Source organism: Lutzomyia longipalpis, chromosome 2, assembly GCF_024334085.1.
Source record: "Lutzomyia longipalpis isolate SR_M1_2022 chromosome 2, ASM2433408v1".
NCBI classification, from domain to species: domain Eukaryota; kingdom Metazoa; phylum Arthropoda; class Insecta; order Diptera; family Psychodidae; genus Lutzomyia; species Lutzomyia longipalpis.
In genome coordinates this window covers 35,604,064-35,625,797 of record NC_074708.1, presented here as the reverse complement: position 1 = coordinate 35,625,797, position 21,734 = coordinate 35,604,064, and the positions used below count along the sequence as shown (strand labels likewise).

Below are 21,734 nucleotides of genomic sequence, written 5' to 3'. Positions count from 1 at the left end.
GTTAACGAACTTTTAATATTATTAGTGTTTTCCTATGTAAATAAACTCGAATTTCTGGAAAGTGAAGATCCTAAATTCTACTCAAGGAAAGATGTCTCGAGCCTAACAGAAGAATTTCCGTGTTTGTCGTTATTGGCTGGAACCCTTTTTCCTCACAGCCCTTTTAGATTTATATCCACGAATGGAATACAATAATTTTGATTTTATAATAAATTAATGAGAGAGACATTTGCACGCTTCTTAAATATTTATTAAGAGCTTTGAGGAAGCTTATTCCACGTTGTTTTTCAACATTTATACTTGCCACGTGGTCCATTCATGTTAACATTTACTTTCTATAGTACAAATCTTTCACACTTCTGATACTCAATTACGCACGGTCATACAACAGATGAATACACCTCATATTCACACTACGTTTACTGATAAAAGGTAGGTAAACATTTCTTCGAAACAGAATAGCAGAGTACGTTAACAGAATACCACCATGTTTTAGTCAGAAAAAAAATGTTTTTTTTTATTTCATTGTGTTTATTGTGAATTCTTTTGATATCATCGTTGTTTTGTTTCGAACTTGATTATATAGATATAATGTATCTAATTTTTATAATGTATACCATTGCACTGATTTATAAAAAAGAAATAACCAACACAACCAATGATTTGTCATTCTTAATAAATTAATTGTTTTATACATTGTATAACTAAACTCATCTGATAAACAAATCATATTTTCATGAATATTAATGCTTACTCCATAACCCTCCGAGAGAATTTATAATTATGATACAAAAGCTCCTTCGTTCCTGCTTCACTGTTTATATTGCTCTTTGTTCTTTAAATGAACAAGACTGAATTTTATTTAAATACTTTACCATGCTTTCTATTTTCGCAGAGCTAAACCTAAGGCATCCCTAAATAAATAACACTTTAAGTTTATGGGCGATTCTTTGGCTTTGTCTATTCATCGTGTCTAGGATGCCAACATTTCTAAACAGATAACGAATGGGAAAGCTCTTAAGTAGGTGTGAGGTTCATGACCTTTTTAGTAAGTTTCTATCACTTCAAGTCCTCAAATTCCAAACATAGATTATTCAATTAATAAACAAGACGGTGGAACTAATATTAAGTAATTAATGATTCGAATTGTTTTGAGCTATAGGGCTGAACCATTCAAATATCCCTCCCGTGAATGTACCCAACACTATAGAATTTTAAAGGTCACAGATAATTTAATTGGTATTTATAGAGACCAATGTCAATTTATGCCTATATTTGATGTAATGTCAATTATAAACTAACCAATTTAAAATATCAAAACAAGCACTAAAAATATAAATATTTTATTTAATTATTAGTTTTAATCTGGTGGATTTTGACTGAACCACAAAAGCAATGTAAATAAAGTCCTTTTTTTCCGAAATAACAGCTGACACCTCCTAGCTAAAGCTTTAGGATAAAAAGCTCCCTCGTACTGTGTTTTTTCTCTCTCTAGATAATGCACAATAACAGCTGAAAAACATAGCTATGTGCCTTATTGAGTTCAAAGTTCATTACACAAAATTGATTTTGATTAAATTTATTTGTGAACATTTTAAGCCTTGGTGAAAGGGACTGAAACCATTGACTCTTAGTCTCTATGTAAATTATATATGTATATGTATATTATACGCTCTGAGTTACACAATCAAGGATTTATGGTGTATATCCTTTTTTATTTTTTTAATCTCCGTCATCTCTGTCTATTTATACAGTACGCAATAAACTCTTGTGAGCTGTTTGCATAATAGTAATTATTGATTTTAGAAGGGGAAACAACACGAGCTTTTTTTTAGTTTAGATTTAATTCAATTAGAGGATTATGTTTGGATAGAATTTATATTTGTTTAAAGCTTAAATGGCTTGAAAGGATTTCGGAAAAATCATTTAACATGACAATAAAATTTAACTGACACGTGTACATATTTCATAAAAATTTATACACCAGGAACATTTGTTAAAATTGATATAAAATATGAAATATTATATAACACAAGCAACAAATATTCATATTCCTCGTATTCGGGAGTCTCTGACGCTTAAAAGCCTTACGGGCGGGGTTTTAATTGTTGAAAATGTTTAATCCAATATTTTCCTAGGAAAAGACAATTTCCTTTTGCTATCTTTACACCTCGTGGCGTAAATGAAGAACCATTGCAATTTATTAATGAATGATGATGACAAACACTTGGGCGTCTTTTGATGAGCGTTCATTTCATTTCAGTATTCTATTCAATTTAATAGAGATTAATTTAATACGATGCAATTTAATATTATGTTGACAAATTGAATTGTGGCTTCTAGAGGGGTTTTCGGAATTAATTGGAATTAATGCTTACAAACATGAATTGGGTTGGTTTTAGTCGCTACGTTACGTCTTCTAAAGACCCTTGAAATATGATAGAGGTTCTATTTCTCAGTTATAATAAGAAAATTTTGAATAATAACAAGATAAGATAATTCACTTTATATGAACAAACTAACTACGAAATTATACATAAATTTTCTTACTTGTTGAGATTGCGTTACAGCAATATAATACAAGAGAATATTATTCAATTCATAAGTAAACTGTAATAGTTTTGGACGATGTAATCAACACCTAATTATGAATTATTTCGTAAATAAGACATTTTGACTTTTCTTGTGAATAATCCTAAATGAAGCGTGAAATGGAATTGCAATGCAGGATGGTGTTCTACTTGAGCAGCAAATAAGAAAAAAAAAGAAAATATTGACATGAATTATGTAACACACACATTCATATAGATATGTACAAAAATTCTATCATGAAATGATGAGAATTGGATAAAAGAACGTTATTCACTATACATACAGTAAGTCCCCCGCATGTAACCAAAATTGGGTTTTAAATTATTGTAGGGGATCATTAAAGGTTGAAAATAAGCGTGGTCATTTCCCGGAAAAGCGCTGGGAAACCTACGAATTTTCCGATTTTCTGTTTAACCTATGTTGATTTATTTCTCAATTTATAGCAATCGTAGGATATTGCGATTGGTGTCAAATTAAAGCTATATTAATGCTTAATATTATATATTAAAACCATTTTCCAAAATGCACTAGAAGGTGAAAATTCGGAAAGATTTTCCGAACACGCATTTTTCTTTCGCCTCCCATTTCCACAATATTGCATGGGACCACCTGGAACATCCCTTATTTTGTAGCATTTTTAATCCCCTTTCATTTGGTATAGCACTTGGTGGGGAAATCCACTGGGAAAACTCGCTACAGAATGATTTTCCAAAATTAAGCACATTTTCGCGTTGGAAGAAAAGAGATAAACGATTTCTCCTCTTTGATGTTTCTAGAATGTTCTCCTAGAAAAAAATTGTCCATCTCTTTTTCTCCAACGCGAAAACGTGCTTAACTTTGGAAAATCATTCTGTAGTGAGTTTTCCCAGCGGATTTCCCCTGCAAGTGTTATACCAAATGAAAGGGGATTAAAAAAACTACAAAATAAGGGATGATCCAGGTGGTCCCATGCAATATTGTGGAAATGGGAGGCGAAAGAAAAATGCGTGTTCGGAAAATCTTTCCGAATTTTCACCTTCTAGTGCATTTTGGAAAATGGTTTTAATATATAATATTAAGCATTAATATAGCTTTAATTTGACACCAATCGCAATATCCTACGATTGCTATAAATTGAGAAATAAATCAACATAGGTTAAACAGAAAATCGGAAAATTCGTAGGTTTCCCAGCGCTTTTCCGGGTAATGACCACGCTTATTTTGAACCTTTAATGATCCCCTACAATAATTTAAAACCCAATTTTGGTTACATGCGGGGGACTTACTGTATGTATAGTGAATAACGTTCTTTCCATAAATCACCACACTGAAGGTCTTGTTCAAGTTTGGCTGGGAAAAGGTGTGTGTTATTTGATGAGATCTCTTTCTCTTATTGACAAACAGAATATTGAAATTCTGAGAAATTGATGATCTATTGACATTTTTACGCGCTGTTTGATACTGTTGAGCTGTTATACGTGTTGCTTCAGCACCCCTTAATACTCAAAATGCTTACAACGCACGTCTCAAAATGAAGTAATTACAATTGTATACCCTAACTGAGCTAGCTGAAGACCTTGAAGAATCACCTAACAATTGTTGTACTGATTTAGAATCATGCAGATCCATGTTCTTACTATCGGTCAACCCATTCTTCCATGCTGTGATGTGAGGATTTACATATTCTCTCCAATATCTAAAGCTTAACATATGTAATTTATACAAAGCTTTGGCTACGCCAAAGTTAATTGATAATGTCATGAACATAATGCTTAGTTACTGACTAGATTTATCTTTGTTCTATTACATAACTTTCATAGTATTTGTGTGTTTAAAATGAATTCAAGTTTGAATAATAATAATAGATAAGAAGAGAGTTATTAGAGAATTTTTTTTATTCGTTTTCTTTCTCAATGCGACGTTTAAAAATATCAAAAAAAAAAATACTAAAACAATTTAATTTAGGATAATAATTTTCAGTTTTGTCCATTTTTGATTTTGCAAAAAGCTTCGGGAGTATTTCAGAAATAAAGTTTAATGAAGATTTTCATGATTTTTTTTATTATGTGTATATTACACCCAAATGACCTTTAATTTGTTGTCACACACACCTCTATTTGATATATTTAAACACCGTCAAATTTTCTGGGGTTCATTCTTTGCTTGATGGATTGTTGTCCAAGAAGAAAGAGACGGAAAGTAGAAGTTTGCGTTTTATTGCTCTCACTCAATTTACTAAAGATTGGCGAATGTTAGTTTACTTATACCTATAGTTTGTGTTGCTAAAACGATGAAGGAATAGTTAATCTCACAATGAATAGTAAAAATAGTAAATTCTTTTTTTTATTGAATGATTGAATTGGCCAAAAGTGATTTATATTTAGGGCGAGTATTTTTTTATGTAAAAAAATTTTTTAGTCTATTTTCTTTAAAGTCGAGTTATATTATATAAATTATCGAAAGCTCTAATTAAATTATCCGTGAAAGTAAATTACAGCTCATATGTAAAACAACTTCTAAAAGCGAAGCACGAAAATCCTGATTAGCTAGTGCAGTAAGGGGTAAAATAAAGGGCTGTGTAATTGAATTTATGTCATTTCGGTTAATTATGTAAGGTCATTGTCATCATCGCCAACATATGGTGTCAGTAATGAGATATTTCAATTAATTTGTGATGGAAACCAACAAGAATTGTTTAAATTACAAAGATCTAACTCAGTTCTATTGCTGGATGAATATCCTTCTTTCTTAGCCAAATATTTTTCAAATTAAAATATAAAAAAATCTCACATTGAAAATTATTTTTCATTAAGATGAATTAAAATAATATTATTGAAATTACTATCACAATTTATACTACAATTTTTCACTATTTTATTATACACATTTTAATTAAATTTTTTTTTTAACTTTTAGTCTGATTTCCACATTAGACCGTTTCACAGAAGACACAGTAATATGTTTTTATTTTAATCTTGTAAATTTAAATTTTAAACAAGAGTATAACACAATTTTTTTTTTAAATTTCGATGTCAATTTTTCTAAGAAGGAATTTTACACTTCGATACAACGCGAAACTCATACAAAAGGAGCAACATGATTCTTGTGTGTGGTTTTGAGGATGTCGAGAGACTGACCTGTTGTTCAGACGCTACCACGAGATGTGGACCTATAAAACAAAATCCAGCAATTGCGCACAAAACACATGCGAAAATGTCTTCGTCGCTCTTCCAACATTAACTTTAGAGGAGCAATGGTATATATCACAGTGGTGTAGATAATTTCAGTACCACCTACAATTATTACCTACACAAAAGAGATTTGTGAGCTATCTCTTCTTTTGTACATAATTGACTGAATATTCAAAATTTTCCAAAGACTGCAATCAATGAGATTTTCCAAATAAGAGCGAAATTTTCATTTTTTTCCTCTAATTTATAAAAGAAAATTTATAAAATTCCTAAATGGTTAAATAAAGATTTCTATTAGTTATCGCATTTATTATTACAAGATTAACCGCTAGGATTAACTAGTTGATTTAATATACATATTATGTAGGTAGGCACTTCTTATTCAACCATCTATTCTCCCTAAAACTATACCTTCGTATTTAGACCCACTTAACACGGTTTTGAAGTTCTCTTATCGGTAATAAGCTTATAATCAAGCACACATGATCGTTGGAGTACCTTTTGAGTATTTCTGGGTATTTCCTAATACATATTTTCAAGATTAAAAGTTCATGTTGCACTTGAAATCATATTTTTAAATCGAATTATGTGTGTACATTTTAGCTGTGTTTCTTTCAGACACAGCTTTTGTGTACCGAGCAAAATCGAAAGTCGTCAGATCGGGCTCAAACTTGGGATGAGCACGAATTAGGGTCCCCGCATTCCAAAAAACGTATGCGCCAAAAAATTTTTTTTCCGGCCGGCCGGCCGGCCGTCCGGCCTTCCGGCCGGCCGGAGTATAACGCTAAATTGCGAGAGAACGGTGATAGATAGAGACTTGCGGTAAACGGCAAAGTTTAAATATCGGCTGGAAGACGTCCGATTATGAGGTCAAATCCACCCCCCCACCCCTCCGTCCGCCATTTTGGATAACCTCAAAATTTTGTTTTCGCTATATCTCAGCCCCTGTAATAGCTAAAAATCTGAAATTTTTATATGTTGTAGGGGCCATCAAGAGCTTTCCAACGATACCTCATTTTCGAAAATCGGTCAAGCCGTTTAGTCAATATGGCCGCCACAATTTTTCATCGAAAATCGACCATAACTCGAAAACGGCTTGACCGATTTTGATCAACCCGGGGTCAAATGAAAGATCTCAACAAACCCTACAACTCTCTAGAACATCCGAAGTTTCAAAAGTGACCGCTAGGGGGCCAAAAATCGAAAACAAAATTTTCGATGAGTTTTCGATGAATATCTCGAAAACGGCGACATAAATTTTTTTCATTTTTTGATATGTTGTAGCTGACTATATTATCTAGTTGCATGCCAAAAATGAAGAAAATCTATGGATCCGTTCTCGAGATATAGCCTTCCAAAGTTGGCATGTCATATCTCGGGTTCTACAAGTCCGATCTTGATCAACTCAAGCGCAAATGAAAGGTTTCGTGAAACCCTACAAATGTCTAGAACATTGCAACTTCGAGAAATGACCGCAAGAGGCGCTAAAGTCAAAAACAAAGTTTTCGAAAATTTCGAACTCGAATTTTTCGAAAATGGCGACATAAATTTTTTTCATTTTTCGATATGTTATAGCTGACTTCGAGACCTTTCAAACAAAAAAAAATTATGAAAATCTATGGATCCGTTCTCGAGATATGGCGTTTTAAAGATTTCTTGAGGAATGACTTTTCAACTTTTCCCGACTTTGCGCGTATTTAAATTAATTTACGCTCTAGTTTGCTCTCACAAAATTGGTACACTGAAAGAAACACAGCTCTCGTAAGCTTGGTCAGCTTACCAGTACATTTTTTGTATATGAAAGTAGGGAATTTGCTGAAAATGTTTGTTTGTAGATTAAACAATCTGCGTGATGAAAGAAAAATATTTCATTTTAATCTTGATATTAATAATTAAACAAAACTTGATTTTTAATCTCCCAAAAGCTTTTTTCATACAAAGAAATCGAATTATTCTGCTATGATGAGATATTGTTGTAAATTTTCAGTATAAAAAATTGGCTAAAATAGGTATTTTATATAAAATGTATAAAATACTTTGTTAATTCATAAATTTTTTTTAATGGTTCCAATTTGCTTATTGTGCACTGTATAGCGCAGAAGGTGAAAAGACGGTGTTCTCATAGTGTAAAATGGATAAGTAAATATTGTGGAGGTTAGTCGCGCTTTTTTTCTCAATTCGTTTCTCTATATCTCTACCATGATGGTAAATATATGTATAGATAGATTGTTTGAATGATCACAAAAATCATAATATATACATTAGAGACTTTGCACACTATGAGAAGAGATTCTTCTCTAAAACTAAAGCAAATCCCCCGAAATATTTATTTTGGAGTTGGAATTGTAATATTTGGAAGCATCGATTTGAAATGGAGAGTGTGTTTATACGTATGTCACCCCATGAATTTCATTTCCTCATTCCATTAAATCATGCTCCAAAATACTCTAGACTATACCCAAATTCCTCACTTTTAACCCACTCCGAACGAAACAAATATAATTTTATAAATAAAAATAAAACCCTTACTTTATGAATGTCTAGGTTTTCCAAAGGAATGTTTTTGGGCGAAAGGATTGAAAAGGAGTTAGTAAAGATGTGAAGGCAAAAGATATTAATATACCTACATATACATATTTATAATTTGCGGCATCAGAAATTCTTAAACCATTTTATGCTTGGGCTTTTTCATAGAATTTACGGCATATTTATAATTTTTTCTTTTGTCTTGAGTATCTACCAAAACCACTAAAAGGTCCTGAGGTATTTACTAAAGAAGACTTACTCTTATAACGCCTACGGTGGCATCGTTCAATATCTGCTACAACTCCACACGATTGTCCTTCGTTTTGCCCTACCAGCATGTCTTCTGTCTCCGTATTTGTCTTTGCTTTCCCACAATGGCTTTAGTCTACAAAATAAATGTACTGAAACATATTTACCAAAAAGGGTGAAAATGCGAAAAAATAAATAAACAAAAATATCGAATATTAGAAATATTACGAATGTGGTGAAAATATAAAATAATACAATAACTGCTGAGTGATTGACTCAGTGAGTCAATAAAAGAAAACAAAGAAGGAAGAAAAATGTATTTAATATGAATAATGTTTTTGTGGGAGATTGACGAAATATTTAGTACCACCTAATAATTTTCATATAAAAACAAGTTTTTCTCAAACTTCTTGGACTATGCCATTTTTTTTTATTAATTCATGTGTTAGCAGTAGGGTAATTTGTAATACATTTTACATTAAAAAATATATTTTTCTATCTTTCGCCAAAAGTTATATAATCCGATCAGACCATTGTTATGTTTTGTGATGAGTTTGTCTTTTTTAATTGGTTTTTAATTTCTTTGCTTTTAACCTGAATTTTGTATGATGCTGTTTTTTTTTAAATATTAAAAAAAAATATTTTTTCAAATTTTTGTCGGTTTTTTTGGAAAATTTGCACAGAAGATAAAAGTACCAAACGATGATTAAATCGACGTGCAGAAAGAAGAGAATTTTGGAAGCCACTTGCACTTCTTTTTCCAATTTCAAAATACATAATTCTTACTATAAAAATGCACTCAATCTCGTTAAATGCGGGTGTTGTTTTTTTTTTTAAATTGATATTCCACACAAGTGGTAATAACAAGTATTTGAATTTCATTTTGCATTTTATTTTTGCTGTTTGCTTGAGAGATATATTTGCTCTTTTACTCCAAGGAGTATCATTTCTCTGTGCGCATTTAATAACAAAGTTTCCTTTGTAATAATACTTGTGATGTTTATGAAACTTTTTTATTGTAAGTACCCACTCTCCCCGTCAAATAAAGGATCTTGTAATTACTTTTTTTTTTCATGAAATTCCTAATTTTTAATAAGGGTCTTAGCTCGCATTTGATGATGGTATTTGCTGTTGTTATAAAGTAAAAGTATTATTTTAATTGCTTAGAGATCTCATCAATTTAATTTCTTTTCTTTATCTCATTGAGTAAAATGTTTATAATTACGTTTAAAATAATTTTCAATTATTTTCATTTTATCTTCGAAAAAAATGCTTAATATGAAAATAGAGCTTTCTAATGAATTTATTATACTTTATTATAAATTTGCTATATACTCTCTTGGCAGAAAAAAAGTGTTTTCCCCAATTCTAATTTACTCTTTTTTTTTTGTTTATTTGTGGATTCGAGTTCCATCTTATAAGATGATTTCCCCTAATTTATTTAATTTTCATTCACGTAGAAACAACATACTCATTCCATTGCAATTTCACCTCATTCAATCGGTAAAATAAAAATTATATATCAATGAATATTTTCACCGCAATTTTCATTTCATTTTACTACAAATAATTTTTTCTTTCAATTTACATATTTAAATTTCATTAAATATAGTATAATGTGTAGGTATTTATTTTGTTTTAATTAATTTTTCATTTTGTAGAATATAGACACTTTTTTAAATCATATTTTCTCACATAAGTATATTTTACTAAAATTTAATATTGTCATTCACACTCAATTAATCACGTTTCGTTATTTTTATTTTTCAAACGATAACAACGAATTTTCGAGCATAGAACAATTTTTTTCCAGACACTTTTTTGCAACCTAAACTAAATTTATCTATATTCGGTCTAATCTAATATTCTAATCTGTTGAGAATAATTTTTCATTTGCTCAAGAATTTTTCCTTTAACTACGTATTAATTTTGCAGGATTCTCATTATTTCAGTCGTACATGTTTTAATAATTTTCATTTTATTGTTGATTTTTTTTCTCAGAAAATCATTAAAGAAAAACAAAAAGTGGAAAGAAATTTTTTAATTTAAAATTTATATATTTAAGTATTAATGGAGAATAGTAGGTAGATTCTGATATGAAACGTAATCTTTCTGTAAGTTTTTTCTACAAGATTTTTCTATGTTTTTGTGAATGTATCGAAAACTCTCGAAAAATAAGACGATAAGCTCCCGAACAGAAAAACTCTGTGGAAACGCACCAAAATACTCTTACACATATATCACGCACGTGCGTACATAAAAGTTATGTTTCATATAAGAATCTAGCCACAAATTAATTATTAATAGATAAAATATTTAAGTTATTTTACTGGTTCAGATAGTTTGGATTTGAATTTGTTTAAAAAAATATATAGAGAGCCTATAAAATCTTAAAAAAAAATAGAATATTTGTTATTTAGGTTTTTCATTTCTGTAATCAGGAAATAAAATTACTAATAGGAAAATATTTTTACCCTCAATGTAAATCTGGTTAAAAAATAAAATTTTAAAATCAAATCTCATTACGTATAGTTTAGCGCATTTATTTCTACTTTGGAGAATGCTGACTGATAACAGCATTAATGAAAACCGAATTAGCGAAGGAATAATATTTTAATTAAGGAATTTCCCAGAACTAAATGCGAATTAACTAAATATATTTTCAATAAATTAATTATATCTTTTGCATAAATATCACTAAAAATTATAATTTTTTGAAGAATAAACAAAAGGAGTTTAAAGATCACTGACAAGTATTCTTCCGCTAATTTCAGTATTAACATTTAACTGTTGGAATTCATCACCAAGTAAGTTATGCAAGACTGACTATGAAATTGTAAACTTTTTACTAAAATATTACAAATTACGTTTATGGGGAGCACAAATAAATTAAGTACATTGCGTACCTGTAAAGAACTTTTTAATACATTAAATAAGAACAAAGACTAGTAGGTAATTCTAATATTATTCTTTCCTTCTTTTCATTTATAGGGTAATCGGGGTAACCAGTACTGCTGAGTTAGGATGCGTTTGAAAAAAATATCGCAGTACTTTCATTAATAAAAGAAAATAAAAACAATCTGAAGTTCAGAAAAAGAGGATTTTAATACTTTTCCGGTTGAAATATAATATTATACTAGATTCTAGAAGCATAACATTCGACTTTTTCAAAGGGGACCTAAAACTTTTTGCTCAACTTCACCCAAACTCCACGATACGCTGAAATTTTGATGGAGGCTTTTGTAAGTTTTTAACATTTTTTTTCGAGAGTAAACACTTTGTTGGGTTTTTATTTTTTTTTTAACTAAAGTGCCTTAAGTGTGTGCGGGTATGTGCATTTTATTGCTATGTCTAAAGCATTTTATCGTAGAAAGTCCAATTCATTACAATTCTCCTAAATAAATACATTAAGTAATGGGAATTCCTATGATAAATTTTTAGACATCTCAATATGGTAAAATTCAATGTACATACACCTTTATTACATAAGCATTTAGTCTATAAACTAAATGGTTCAGCTGGTAGTTATTTATACAATTTTTTTTGTAAAATTATAAAGGAGTAAAAAATATAATTAAAATAGAATTTGAAATGTTTTTATGGTACATACATTAATACAGAAAAAATCTATTAAAAATGCAGTCTCCAATAGTCAAAAATGTATGTATAGATAAGTACAAAAATAACAAGAATGTAAGTACTCTATGGAACCCTAATTTTAAATATTCCATTCAATTCTGAAAACTCTTGTTTTTTATTCTCTCACAAATTCTTCTGACGTCTCCATTTTAATTTAAAAAATAAAATTATTATGTGTATAGTGTATCTCTTCTTCTTTTTTTTTGGAGAATCTTATTATAGAGAATCTTAATTTTCATTGCATACTAATTCTCAAACATTCAGTAAAGACATACCACTAAATTATGACTTCAAAAGGCCATTCAATGCTCAGTACTCGTCCTTCTTGAATAAACTCTCACGTATCTTTCCTGTTGACCTCATCGTCGTCCTCGCTTTCGGTTTCTGTGCTGCTGTTGGACAGAAGAGCTTCTGCTTGGGGATTTGTCCCACGTGGCACTTTCTTTGGTGTTGTCATTCTGAGAAGTGGGATTGGTTGATTCCGTGCCCCATACTTCTCCCTCGAAAGCGATTTCGTGTAGTTTTCCTCTGGAATTGCTTCCCTAAATAGCCACCATAAGTGATGGTTCAAAGAAAAAATATACAAAAGAAGAAAATAGAAAAATGTTAGTGACGTAATAAAACATTATTTCCTATTACTGGTGTATAACATCAATTTTCTTTTTTTTTTTCAATAATAAAAATTATAATTTATTGTTTACAGACAATGATTGCTGTTGACATTTTTCTATTTATTTTTATTCATTGAATAGTAGTGTACATTTTGAAATACAAATTCTAGGAGTGGTTAGTACATTATGCATAGGACTTAGGGCTATAGAAGATTGTGCACATGCTACGCAATTTAAGCTCTTTTATTCTGTTTCTATGGCTTTTGATAGATATTTTCTTATGCAACATGGTATGGAAGTTATTTTAAATATTACATTGTACTGCTATTCTAAAAACAAACGCTAATTCTCTATTAACTTCAACAAAAACCATAAAAACAGAATTTAATATAAATATCATGCATTTAAATATTTAATCTAAATTTTTGACACACAAAAGATTTTTTTAAAAATTCTTTTCACCATGCAAATTAAATGTTAAAGAAAAGAGATAAATAAATGAACTTCATGCATTATAATCTTAAAGCTAAAAAAAAAGAAAAAAAGGAAAATAAAAACAACTTACAACATACTTCAATAGCTATTTTAAAGAATAGATTCTTCATGCAAAGTAACAGAGGAAGAAAAGTAGGTATTTCACTCATTAACCATCATGCAAAAAAAAGAAAGATTTCAATAATTGCGTGCCAGAGTGACACACAACTCTTTTTTTTTATAAGGCACTCAGATAGGTTGTAGCGTGATATCGTAAAGAGGTTGCTGAAGGAGCTACAAAGCGGCGCATGCATTGGATGATTGTTTAAAGTTTTAGTGGTTACAGCTTTGTCTTATGGTCAGAAGATGTACTACTACGGATATTTGGCGAAGGTAAATGCTCAAACATACGGCTGGGCCGCCGTCCGGTCACGAGCAGTCTGCGGAGGAAACATAAAAATAGCCAAAATTTTAAGGAAAAACATGCAATTAATTCCAAAAAAAAAGAAGATTAAAGACACAAAACGAAGATTAATTAAAACAAATATTAACAATATCGAAATTTTCTTGCAGCCAAAAATCGATCAAAATATTGCGACATTCAAATAATGTTTCCCTCTTTGCAATATGAGAACAAACTTAGATAATTCTCTAAGAAATTCTTTGACAAACACAACAATTTAATCTTAAAAGAAAATGAAATTTTCTTTTATTTTTTTAATCATGTTTTTTTTTTATTAATAAATAGTTTTTTTTTCATATTAAAAAAAATAAGATAAATGAATTTTAAAATATAAGAAATAAATTCGATGCTAATAAAATCAGACAAGAGTTTGGGAAAAGCTCAAAATATCATATTTTCCAACGAGAAAATCTGGTACAGTTTCTAGGGCAAGAAAGAAGAAACTTATGTAAAAGTGCTGAAAATGTGATACTTTGAGCATTTTTTTTTAAATTTTGGTCCAGTTTTATTAGTCCTGGTCTCCTCTATCTATACAAATAAATCCCATGTGAAAAATTCTAATAAGGAAAAATTGTTTCATTTTTCATTGCACTATTTTTAGAATTTTTTTTATGTAGAAAATATATAAAAGAAATGAAAATTATTAATTTGCAATGAATTCTTTTGATCTAATCGACTATAACGAAGAACATTTAAAACCCAATTCAATGGAATTTTAAAGTAGGAATGATAAAGTACACCCAATGAAGGAAAAGCCCATCACCAAGAGAGCACAAAATTGAGAAAAGATTCTTACACAAAATAAATAGCTGGTAAGTGGGAAGAACATGTTAAAAAGCAGAATTTGTCGTGAATGTGTATGAGAGGATTTGTGTAAAGTGGGGTATTCACTTTTGTGTGTATACGGTGTGCTAAAAAGGAATTCAATTTTTTTTTCTCTTGAAATTGCTCCAATTTTTAATGAACTCCATTTTTCATAGAGGATACTGGGAGCATCTTTAAAATCTTAGGCGAAAAAAAAATATGCAAAAAGCGGACCCACGAATGGTAACATCCTTTCAAAAAGAAGTCTATTATATCAAAATTACCTCACTGAAACAAAATAACAAATTACAAGATTTAAGGAATAAGCGTAGTTATGGAAACTAAATTAAATTGCCCTTCACTGGGCAATTACTTATATGGAGGAAAAAAACCTTTTCCATGCTACTGCTCATCAGACAGGTAATAAATTTGATGGAAAGGAACATTCTGCAGGATGAGAAAAATATCAAACACAAGATTCACTTACCCACTCAGCTCCAGCATTGACCCTCTGCGTGTATTCCGACGGTGACTAGCAGTTACGGGGAACGGTCCAGTACTCGGTCTGTAATCATCCATGATGGCACAAATTGATGCTGACCTCTTGTCACTGGCTGCACTACGGCCCGTTGGTGTTGATGTTTGCCCAGATCCAGCACTGCTGTCCATTTGAATTGACGAATCACTGCCTGTTATCGGGTTTGCCGCCTGTGCTGAGCCAGATCCCGATGATTCACGCCGAAAGAGACCTATCACAGACTTTGCCTGTTTAGGTTTTGTTAGGCCACCTAAGGGGAGGTATGTGCGTGCGCGCCAAACAAACATACAGAGAGAAATAGATGCATGTTAAAGTGCAAGCTAAATGATAACTATTACAACAAAAAATATAAAATGATTCTTAGTGCTCAAAAATAAAGAATAACAATTAAAAAAATAAATCTATCAATTTGACGGCAAAAGACATTAAAAAAATCTAACTGAGAGATTGTGAATTTTTAAAGACTATTAGTTGGTATACCACAATCGTGGCATACCAAGTATTGTAATCGTCGGAAAAACCGACTACCTCAGATCGGGCTCAAACTTGGTATAAGCACGTTTCATACAACCCACATTCCAAAAATGGTGGTGGAAAATTTTTGATCCGGCCGGCCTGCCGTCCTGCCGTCCTGCCGTCCGGGACTCTAAACTTTGCCTTATATCTCGAGAACGGTGAGAGATAGAGCCTTCAGGTTTGAAGTTTTCTATAGAAATGTGGGTGTAAAATTTCATTTTTTTGCATTTTCAAAATCCAAGATGGCCGCCATCCGCCATTTTGAAATACTGTCAACCAGTTTCCTTATAGCTAGAGGTCTGAAACTTTAGTATGTTGTAGTGCTCAGTGAGATGTTTTCATCGATAACTCATACTTCAAAATCGGTCAAGCGGTTAAGCAAATATGGCGGTCTAAAGCAAAAAGTGTTTTTTCGATATAACTCGAGAACGGCTTGACCGATTTTGACCGTCTTGGTATCAAATGAAAGGTTTCAAGAAGCTCTACAACTGTCTAAAACATTCCTAGTTCCAAAAATATCCGCAAGAGGCGCTAAAATCAAAAACAAAAATTGCCTAACTTTAAAGGGCAATATCTCCGAATCCCCATCATCGATTTCTTTTAAATTTTGATATGTTGTAGCCTAAGTCAATATCTTTCACCAGTCCGAAAATGAAGAAAATCTATGTCGCCGTTTAGAAGATATAGCCATTTGAAAAATTCTTGAATTTGAAAAGTTGTAAGAGCCATATCTCCTGAACCGCTTGCCCGATTTTGCTCATCTTGGTATTAAATTAAAGGTTTTGCAATTCTCTACAACTTTCTAGAACATCAGAAACCTCTAGAACCATTTCTTGAGGACAAAAAGTGCAAAAAACTGTTTTGGTGAAACAAAAAACCGCCATTTTTGTTCTAGATGTGACTTTGAAAATTATTGAAATTTATGTCAATTTATAGCCTATTTTAATACCTTTCCAAAACTAGTCAAGAATTTTCTATAGGTCTTATAGAACTTCAGATATGAGCATTTTTATCTTTCATATTGATGAATTTCATAAAAAAAATCAACTTTGCCTACTAATCCTACTTACAAATTAAATTACAACGCATAGACTGACCCATCCGCGTTGTGGTATACCAACTCTAATAACTGGACGCGTTATGATTGACTTTCTATTAAAATTAAAAAAAAAGCAAGTCAGTATTGAATATTATGGTGAAGATATGAATGTCTAATAGCATTCTTCTATCTGCGTAAATTACAAAACAAATAATAAATCATTTAATGAATATGAAAAAATTAATATGATTCAAAAGATTTTTTTTATAAAGATAGGTAGTAAGAATGATTACAGAGATAGTAGTGGGTAGCTCTACCAATGCTAATAGTTATCTATTTCGGAAGTAAAATCTAGACTGAAATTCTGTGTCTGTTTCTAGTTTTCAAAGGCACATAATTGTGTAACAATAAAATAAAGAAATAGTAGTTTTAATGATAAAGCTAGCATTAGTTTGTCAAATTTTCTTTTGCTTTGAAATATGTCTTACAAATTCAGCAATAACATACTCATATGCGGTAATATGTGGATATTTTTTCTATATTTTTTTAATGTATAGGTACAATTAAAAGGATTCATTTTGAACTATGTGCATTGAAGTATCAATGATTTTTTTTTTGGGGGGAAGAACTAAAGAGACGGGAGAATGATTTTGAGATTAAATTTATTTTTTGAATTATGTTCTTTTCATTTATTTCATGGAAATATATGGAAATTGAAAAATAATTTCTCTAAAAAGGATTTTCCGACAAATCTCTAAAATCATTCTCCATCTAATAATTCACAGGTACATTTCTTTTTCATGAAACATACTTTTATGACACAAAATCTATAATGGTCACAACAATAGGAATGAGGATATAGGGATAATATTGATTAGATTGATATGAATAAAAATGATAATTACCTAGGAAAGTCGCACTTGGTGAATTATAAGCTAAGTACTCTTTATTAGATGCCCAAGCGGGGAATTCATTTTGCTTTAAAGCACCATTTTCACCTTCTTCCTCGCCACGTTTCCATGGCAAAACTGTCTCAGTAGCTGTTGGTGTGGTTACTCTTTCATCTCCTGTATGATTTTCAACATAAGGAAGATATATGTTGCATTAGTATGGGATTTTAAATTCCTTTTGAATGGAGTTATTAAAATTAGTTTTCAAGGTGTGATATCAATATTGTAGGTAATCACTTCTTATCGTAGTCACACGAATATTCATTTTCCTTTTGACTATATTAACACGTATTTTTTAAATAAGGATATTTTAAAAAATTATCTTGAATATTTTATGATCTTATAAAATGATTAATGATAAATTCAATGAAAATTATATATTAAATTTCAAATCAATATAATATTAAAAAAATCAAAAACAAACATTTTTGCAGCATAAAAGTAAATTGGAATAATTATTCTAGGGGTTTAGGTAAACACACATAGGAATCATAATGCAAGTTGTGACAAAGTCCAGGGTATGGTGCAATTAGGTTTCGTAAACTTAAACAAAAATCAACAATACCTAAATTGATTTTTCATCATTTTCAGAATAATTAAATAAAAAAAGGACACATAATATCAATCATTTATACCTTCTGATTCTTTAGACAGTCGCTTATCTTCTTCAACAGGATTTTTATCAATTTCACCTACAGCAAAAATAAGAGAAAAAAATAAAGTGAGATAAAAACGTGCGATTTACTATTCTCGATGCATTTCTTTACTTTTCCTTCAAAATTCTGCCTTTAATGCAGAAAAATTAAAAAAAGAAAACCTTTTAAAATTTTTTTCTCAGTTCTAGACAAATTTAAAAAAAAAACTTTTTTTTGAAAGCTGATTTTGAAGAAATAGCTTGAACAAAGAAATGCATTCGAGTGGTTTTGTGTGAAAAATTATTTTTTAAGGATTCTGTTGTAAATGGAACATATTGGAAATAACAAAGAAAAGTTACAAAAGTTTCTATTATTGCTGAGAAATTAATTTTTAATTGAATTTTGAAGCATAAATACTACACAATAATCGGAAAAATTGCTGTTTTTTAATGAACTCGCATTGTTCTCATTTAAAAACCGCCTCAAACTTATTGTCCTTTTAATTTTAATTAAAAACTTATTCTTACTTAATTGGAAACATTCTCTCAACGAAATAGAAACTTTTGATGCGAGGTATCAGTATAATACATCAGTCAGGGTATATGTACAGTAGACGAACGATATAATTTGGGCAACAATTTTTTATGCGGGAAAATTGCAAAAAACAAACATGCAAGCATATACTAACACCTAGAGAAAATATTTAAAAGTATGTATAAAAATAAGAAGGAATTTAATATTGTTTTATTAAACTTCCAAAATGTACGTATATATAGTAAACATTCTCTTAAATCCGAAAATTTTTATAATTTATATACTCTTCTAGCGAAATTCGCATTATAAGCGATAATTTCCTAATTTTATAGGAAGAAGCGTCTGATTGCGATTTTTCGTGAGTTTGTATTGCAAGCTTTTTTTTTAAGAAAAATTCTCAGGTTATCTTGATGTTGTTTTTAATAATCAATAAAAAAGCGAAATTCATTTAAAAATAAATTTTTAGCTGAGAAAATTATTTTTCTCAATTATGTCAAAACACAAAACTAAAAGAAGTAAATTCAAATGGCTATCTAGCAAATTCACATAAATATATAATTAAAAAAATAAACTCGAACAAGAACTTGGACTTTTAGCTAGATTATATGCACTTCATTTTGTAAAACAAAATTGAAGTTCTTGCTAATTTTTTTGCAACACGTACCGAAATTATGGTACGAATTCTCATGTCGCCAAGGAAGAATGAGTTCAGCTGCAGTTGGGGTTATTTCCTGATCTGGCTCATTCACATCTAGACTAGTTTTGGAAACGTTTACAAAACGAGCCTTGGACGCATTGAATCCCGGAAGACTCGCAATGTTGGCAATTAAGGAATTGTATGGCGGCGCTGACCCGCACGTGCAATAGAAGAAGTTAGACAGACACATAAACAACTATTCTGCCTTTTTTTTTAATAATAATTAAATGTGTTGGAATTGTTTTTTACCATAAAGAAAAAAATATAGATCAACGCACTAACTAATAAAAAAGTAATTTTACATTTTTTTCAAATTAACGAAAATAAATCAATATAAAAATTCTATTTTAAAAGTGGATCTAAAAAACGTTTAAATATCTTGAAAATGATTAGGATCATAAAAAATTTTCGGTTTTATTTTTGGGTTTTAATTTATTTGCATTTCTGCAAGGAAGACACAGAAGCTGTTATGCTCTTTCAAAGGGAAGAATCACAGAAAAATAGGATGATTCCTTAATTTTGATTTATTATGATGCAATTTTGAATTAAATTTGAGGATGAAGTAAGGAAATATATTTAAGAAGAACACACAAAGAGTATAGAAGAAAACATGGTATGAAATTCTTTTTGTGTGATAGGTAATATTCTAATTTTTATGCAATAGTTGGTATTGATTTCATGCTAATTTTTTTTTGGTGTGTTCGAATGAATTTTGATGTATTTCTCATGCCACAGGAAAAAAAAACTGCATTCGGACAAATTCGTTTTATATGATGCAGACTTTAGAGAAAAAGAAAAAAAGGGGATTTATTTGAAACTCATGAAAAAAATCTAAATAGAAAAAGAGGGAAAAAATAAAACAAAAATAAACCTAAAATGTTATCTTTACAACATATTGACATAAGTACTTTAATTTGTTGATTTTTTTTTCTAATTCATTTTAGAAAGGACAAAGCATAATTAATTTTGAGTAGGTGGAAACCATAGTAGTAGAAACCATATAAAGACTTAACAAAATGTGTTGAACATGATAGTTAAAGTTTCATTATCACGCTTTTGTGAAATTTATTTTTTTGATTTGTTTTTTACATTATAATATTTACCAGATCAAATAACTTTTTTTTTCTTAATAAGAAGCAAACCAAACACTAATTCGCTTTAAACGGTGTTGTGTGACCAATAGAAAGAAAAAATTAAAGAAAAAAATTATTGAACCTTTTCAAATAACATGTCAAGTTTCTATTTGAAAATATTTCACTTCAGTAGGTATGTTGCTCATCTCATTTATGTAAGGTTCTATTTGAAAAAATTTAATTGAAAATGTGGCTTTGTTTTGTGCTGTCAACTAATAACTTTACGATCTGGGATAAAATTCTGTAGATACTTGTCACGTTCACGAACGTGTATTTATGAATATTTAAGTGAAGACTTTCATTTTTTTTCTAGTGCCAGTGATTAATTAATTTTTCTAAAGTTGATATTTTTTATGCTTAGGTATTAAAATATTTCAAAATTTCTGATAACTTTGAAAAACAAAATTTTGAAAGTTGAACAATTTTTTAATAAAATATTTTTACTTTTTCTTTTGACTGTCTTTAATTTTTCTATTTTCCGGCAGTCCAGAATTTTATATTGAAAAATTTAATTTTCAATTAAAAAAAATAAAATTTTTTTCTCAACATTTTATACTCATGTATGGTATGTATACATGAGAAATGGTCAGGATAACATTAGATAATTATAAAAAAAATGTATGTAAGCTGCTACAGATTGACCAAGTTATCCTAACTAAAATTGTATGCTTATGTGTGCGTACATTCACAAAAACATAATGTTTGTATATAAAAATAATATTTTTCATTTTTTTTTTTACTATTTTTGTTTCCCAGTTTTTAAACATTAATCGTTAAATATTTTACATATAATAGTAAGAACTTACGTGATGCTTTTGCTGTGAATGTTAGGCCGTCATCACCATCTTCATTTGTGGGTCCTGCCGCCTTCTGTTTTGGATCTTCTTCAACATCTTCATGCAGCACCTCATTGATGTAATCGACTGAACAAAAAAAACAGAGAATAATCAGTTTTATATTTACAAAAAAAAACATTTTAATTCTTTTAATTTTATGTAAAAAACAATGATTTTTTAATTAAAATTAAAAAAAATCTACATACCATGGGAAAGTTGTTTTGCCGAGCCATTTTGTTGGAATTCAGGAAATGATACATGATTCTGTTTACTGCTACCATCCTAAAACATACAGAAAATAAATATTAATGCCTAATATTTTACAAAA

The 21,734-nt window shown here is 29.9% G+C and overlaps 1 protein-coding gene across 6 annotated transcripts in view; it reads right to left on the bottom strand.

Annotated features, from left to right (window-relative positions):
* Positions 1 to 8,932: 8,932 nt before the first annotated feature.
* The window catches only part of LOC129790454 (sodium/hydrogen exchanger 3), a 31,850-nt gene continuing 19,048 nt past the window's right edge, over positions 8,933 to 21,734 (bottom strand). For 4 of the 6 annotated variants that reach the window (XM_055827934.1, XM_055827935.1, XM_055827930.1 and 1 more), the window contains exons 16-21: positions 21,613 to 21,688; positions 21,377 to 21,493; positions 18,207 to 18,263; positions 17,527 to 17,688; positions 15,016 to 15,316; positions 8,933 to 12,718 (exon numbers count right to left, since the gene is read on the bottom strand). In XM_055827934.1, the coding sequence (XP_055683909.1) occupies positions 12,514 to 12,718; positions 15,016 to 15,316; positions 17,527 to 17,688; positions 18,207 to 18,263; positions 21,377 to 21,493; positions 21,613 to 21,688 (918 nt within the window). In that variant the 3' untranslated portion in view covers positions 8,933 to 12,513. Of the gene's footprint in view, positions 12,719 to 12,886; positions 13,702 to 15,015; positions 15,317 to 17,526; positions 17,689 to 18,206; positions 18,264 to 21,376; positions 21,494 to 21,612; positions 21,689 to 21,734 lie in introns of those variants that run through there. The other 2 variants (XM_055827932.1, XM_055827933.1) reach the window with 1 other exon arrangement.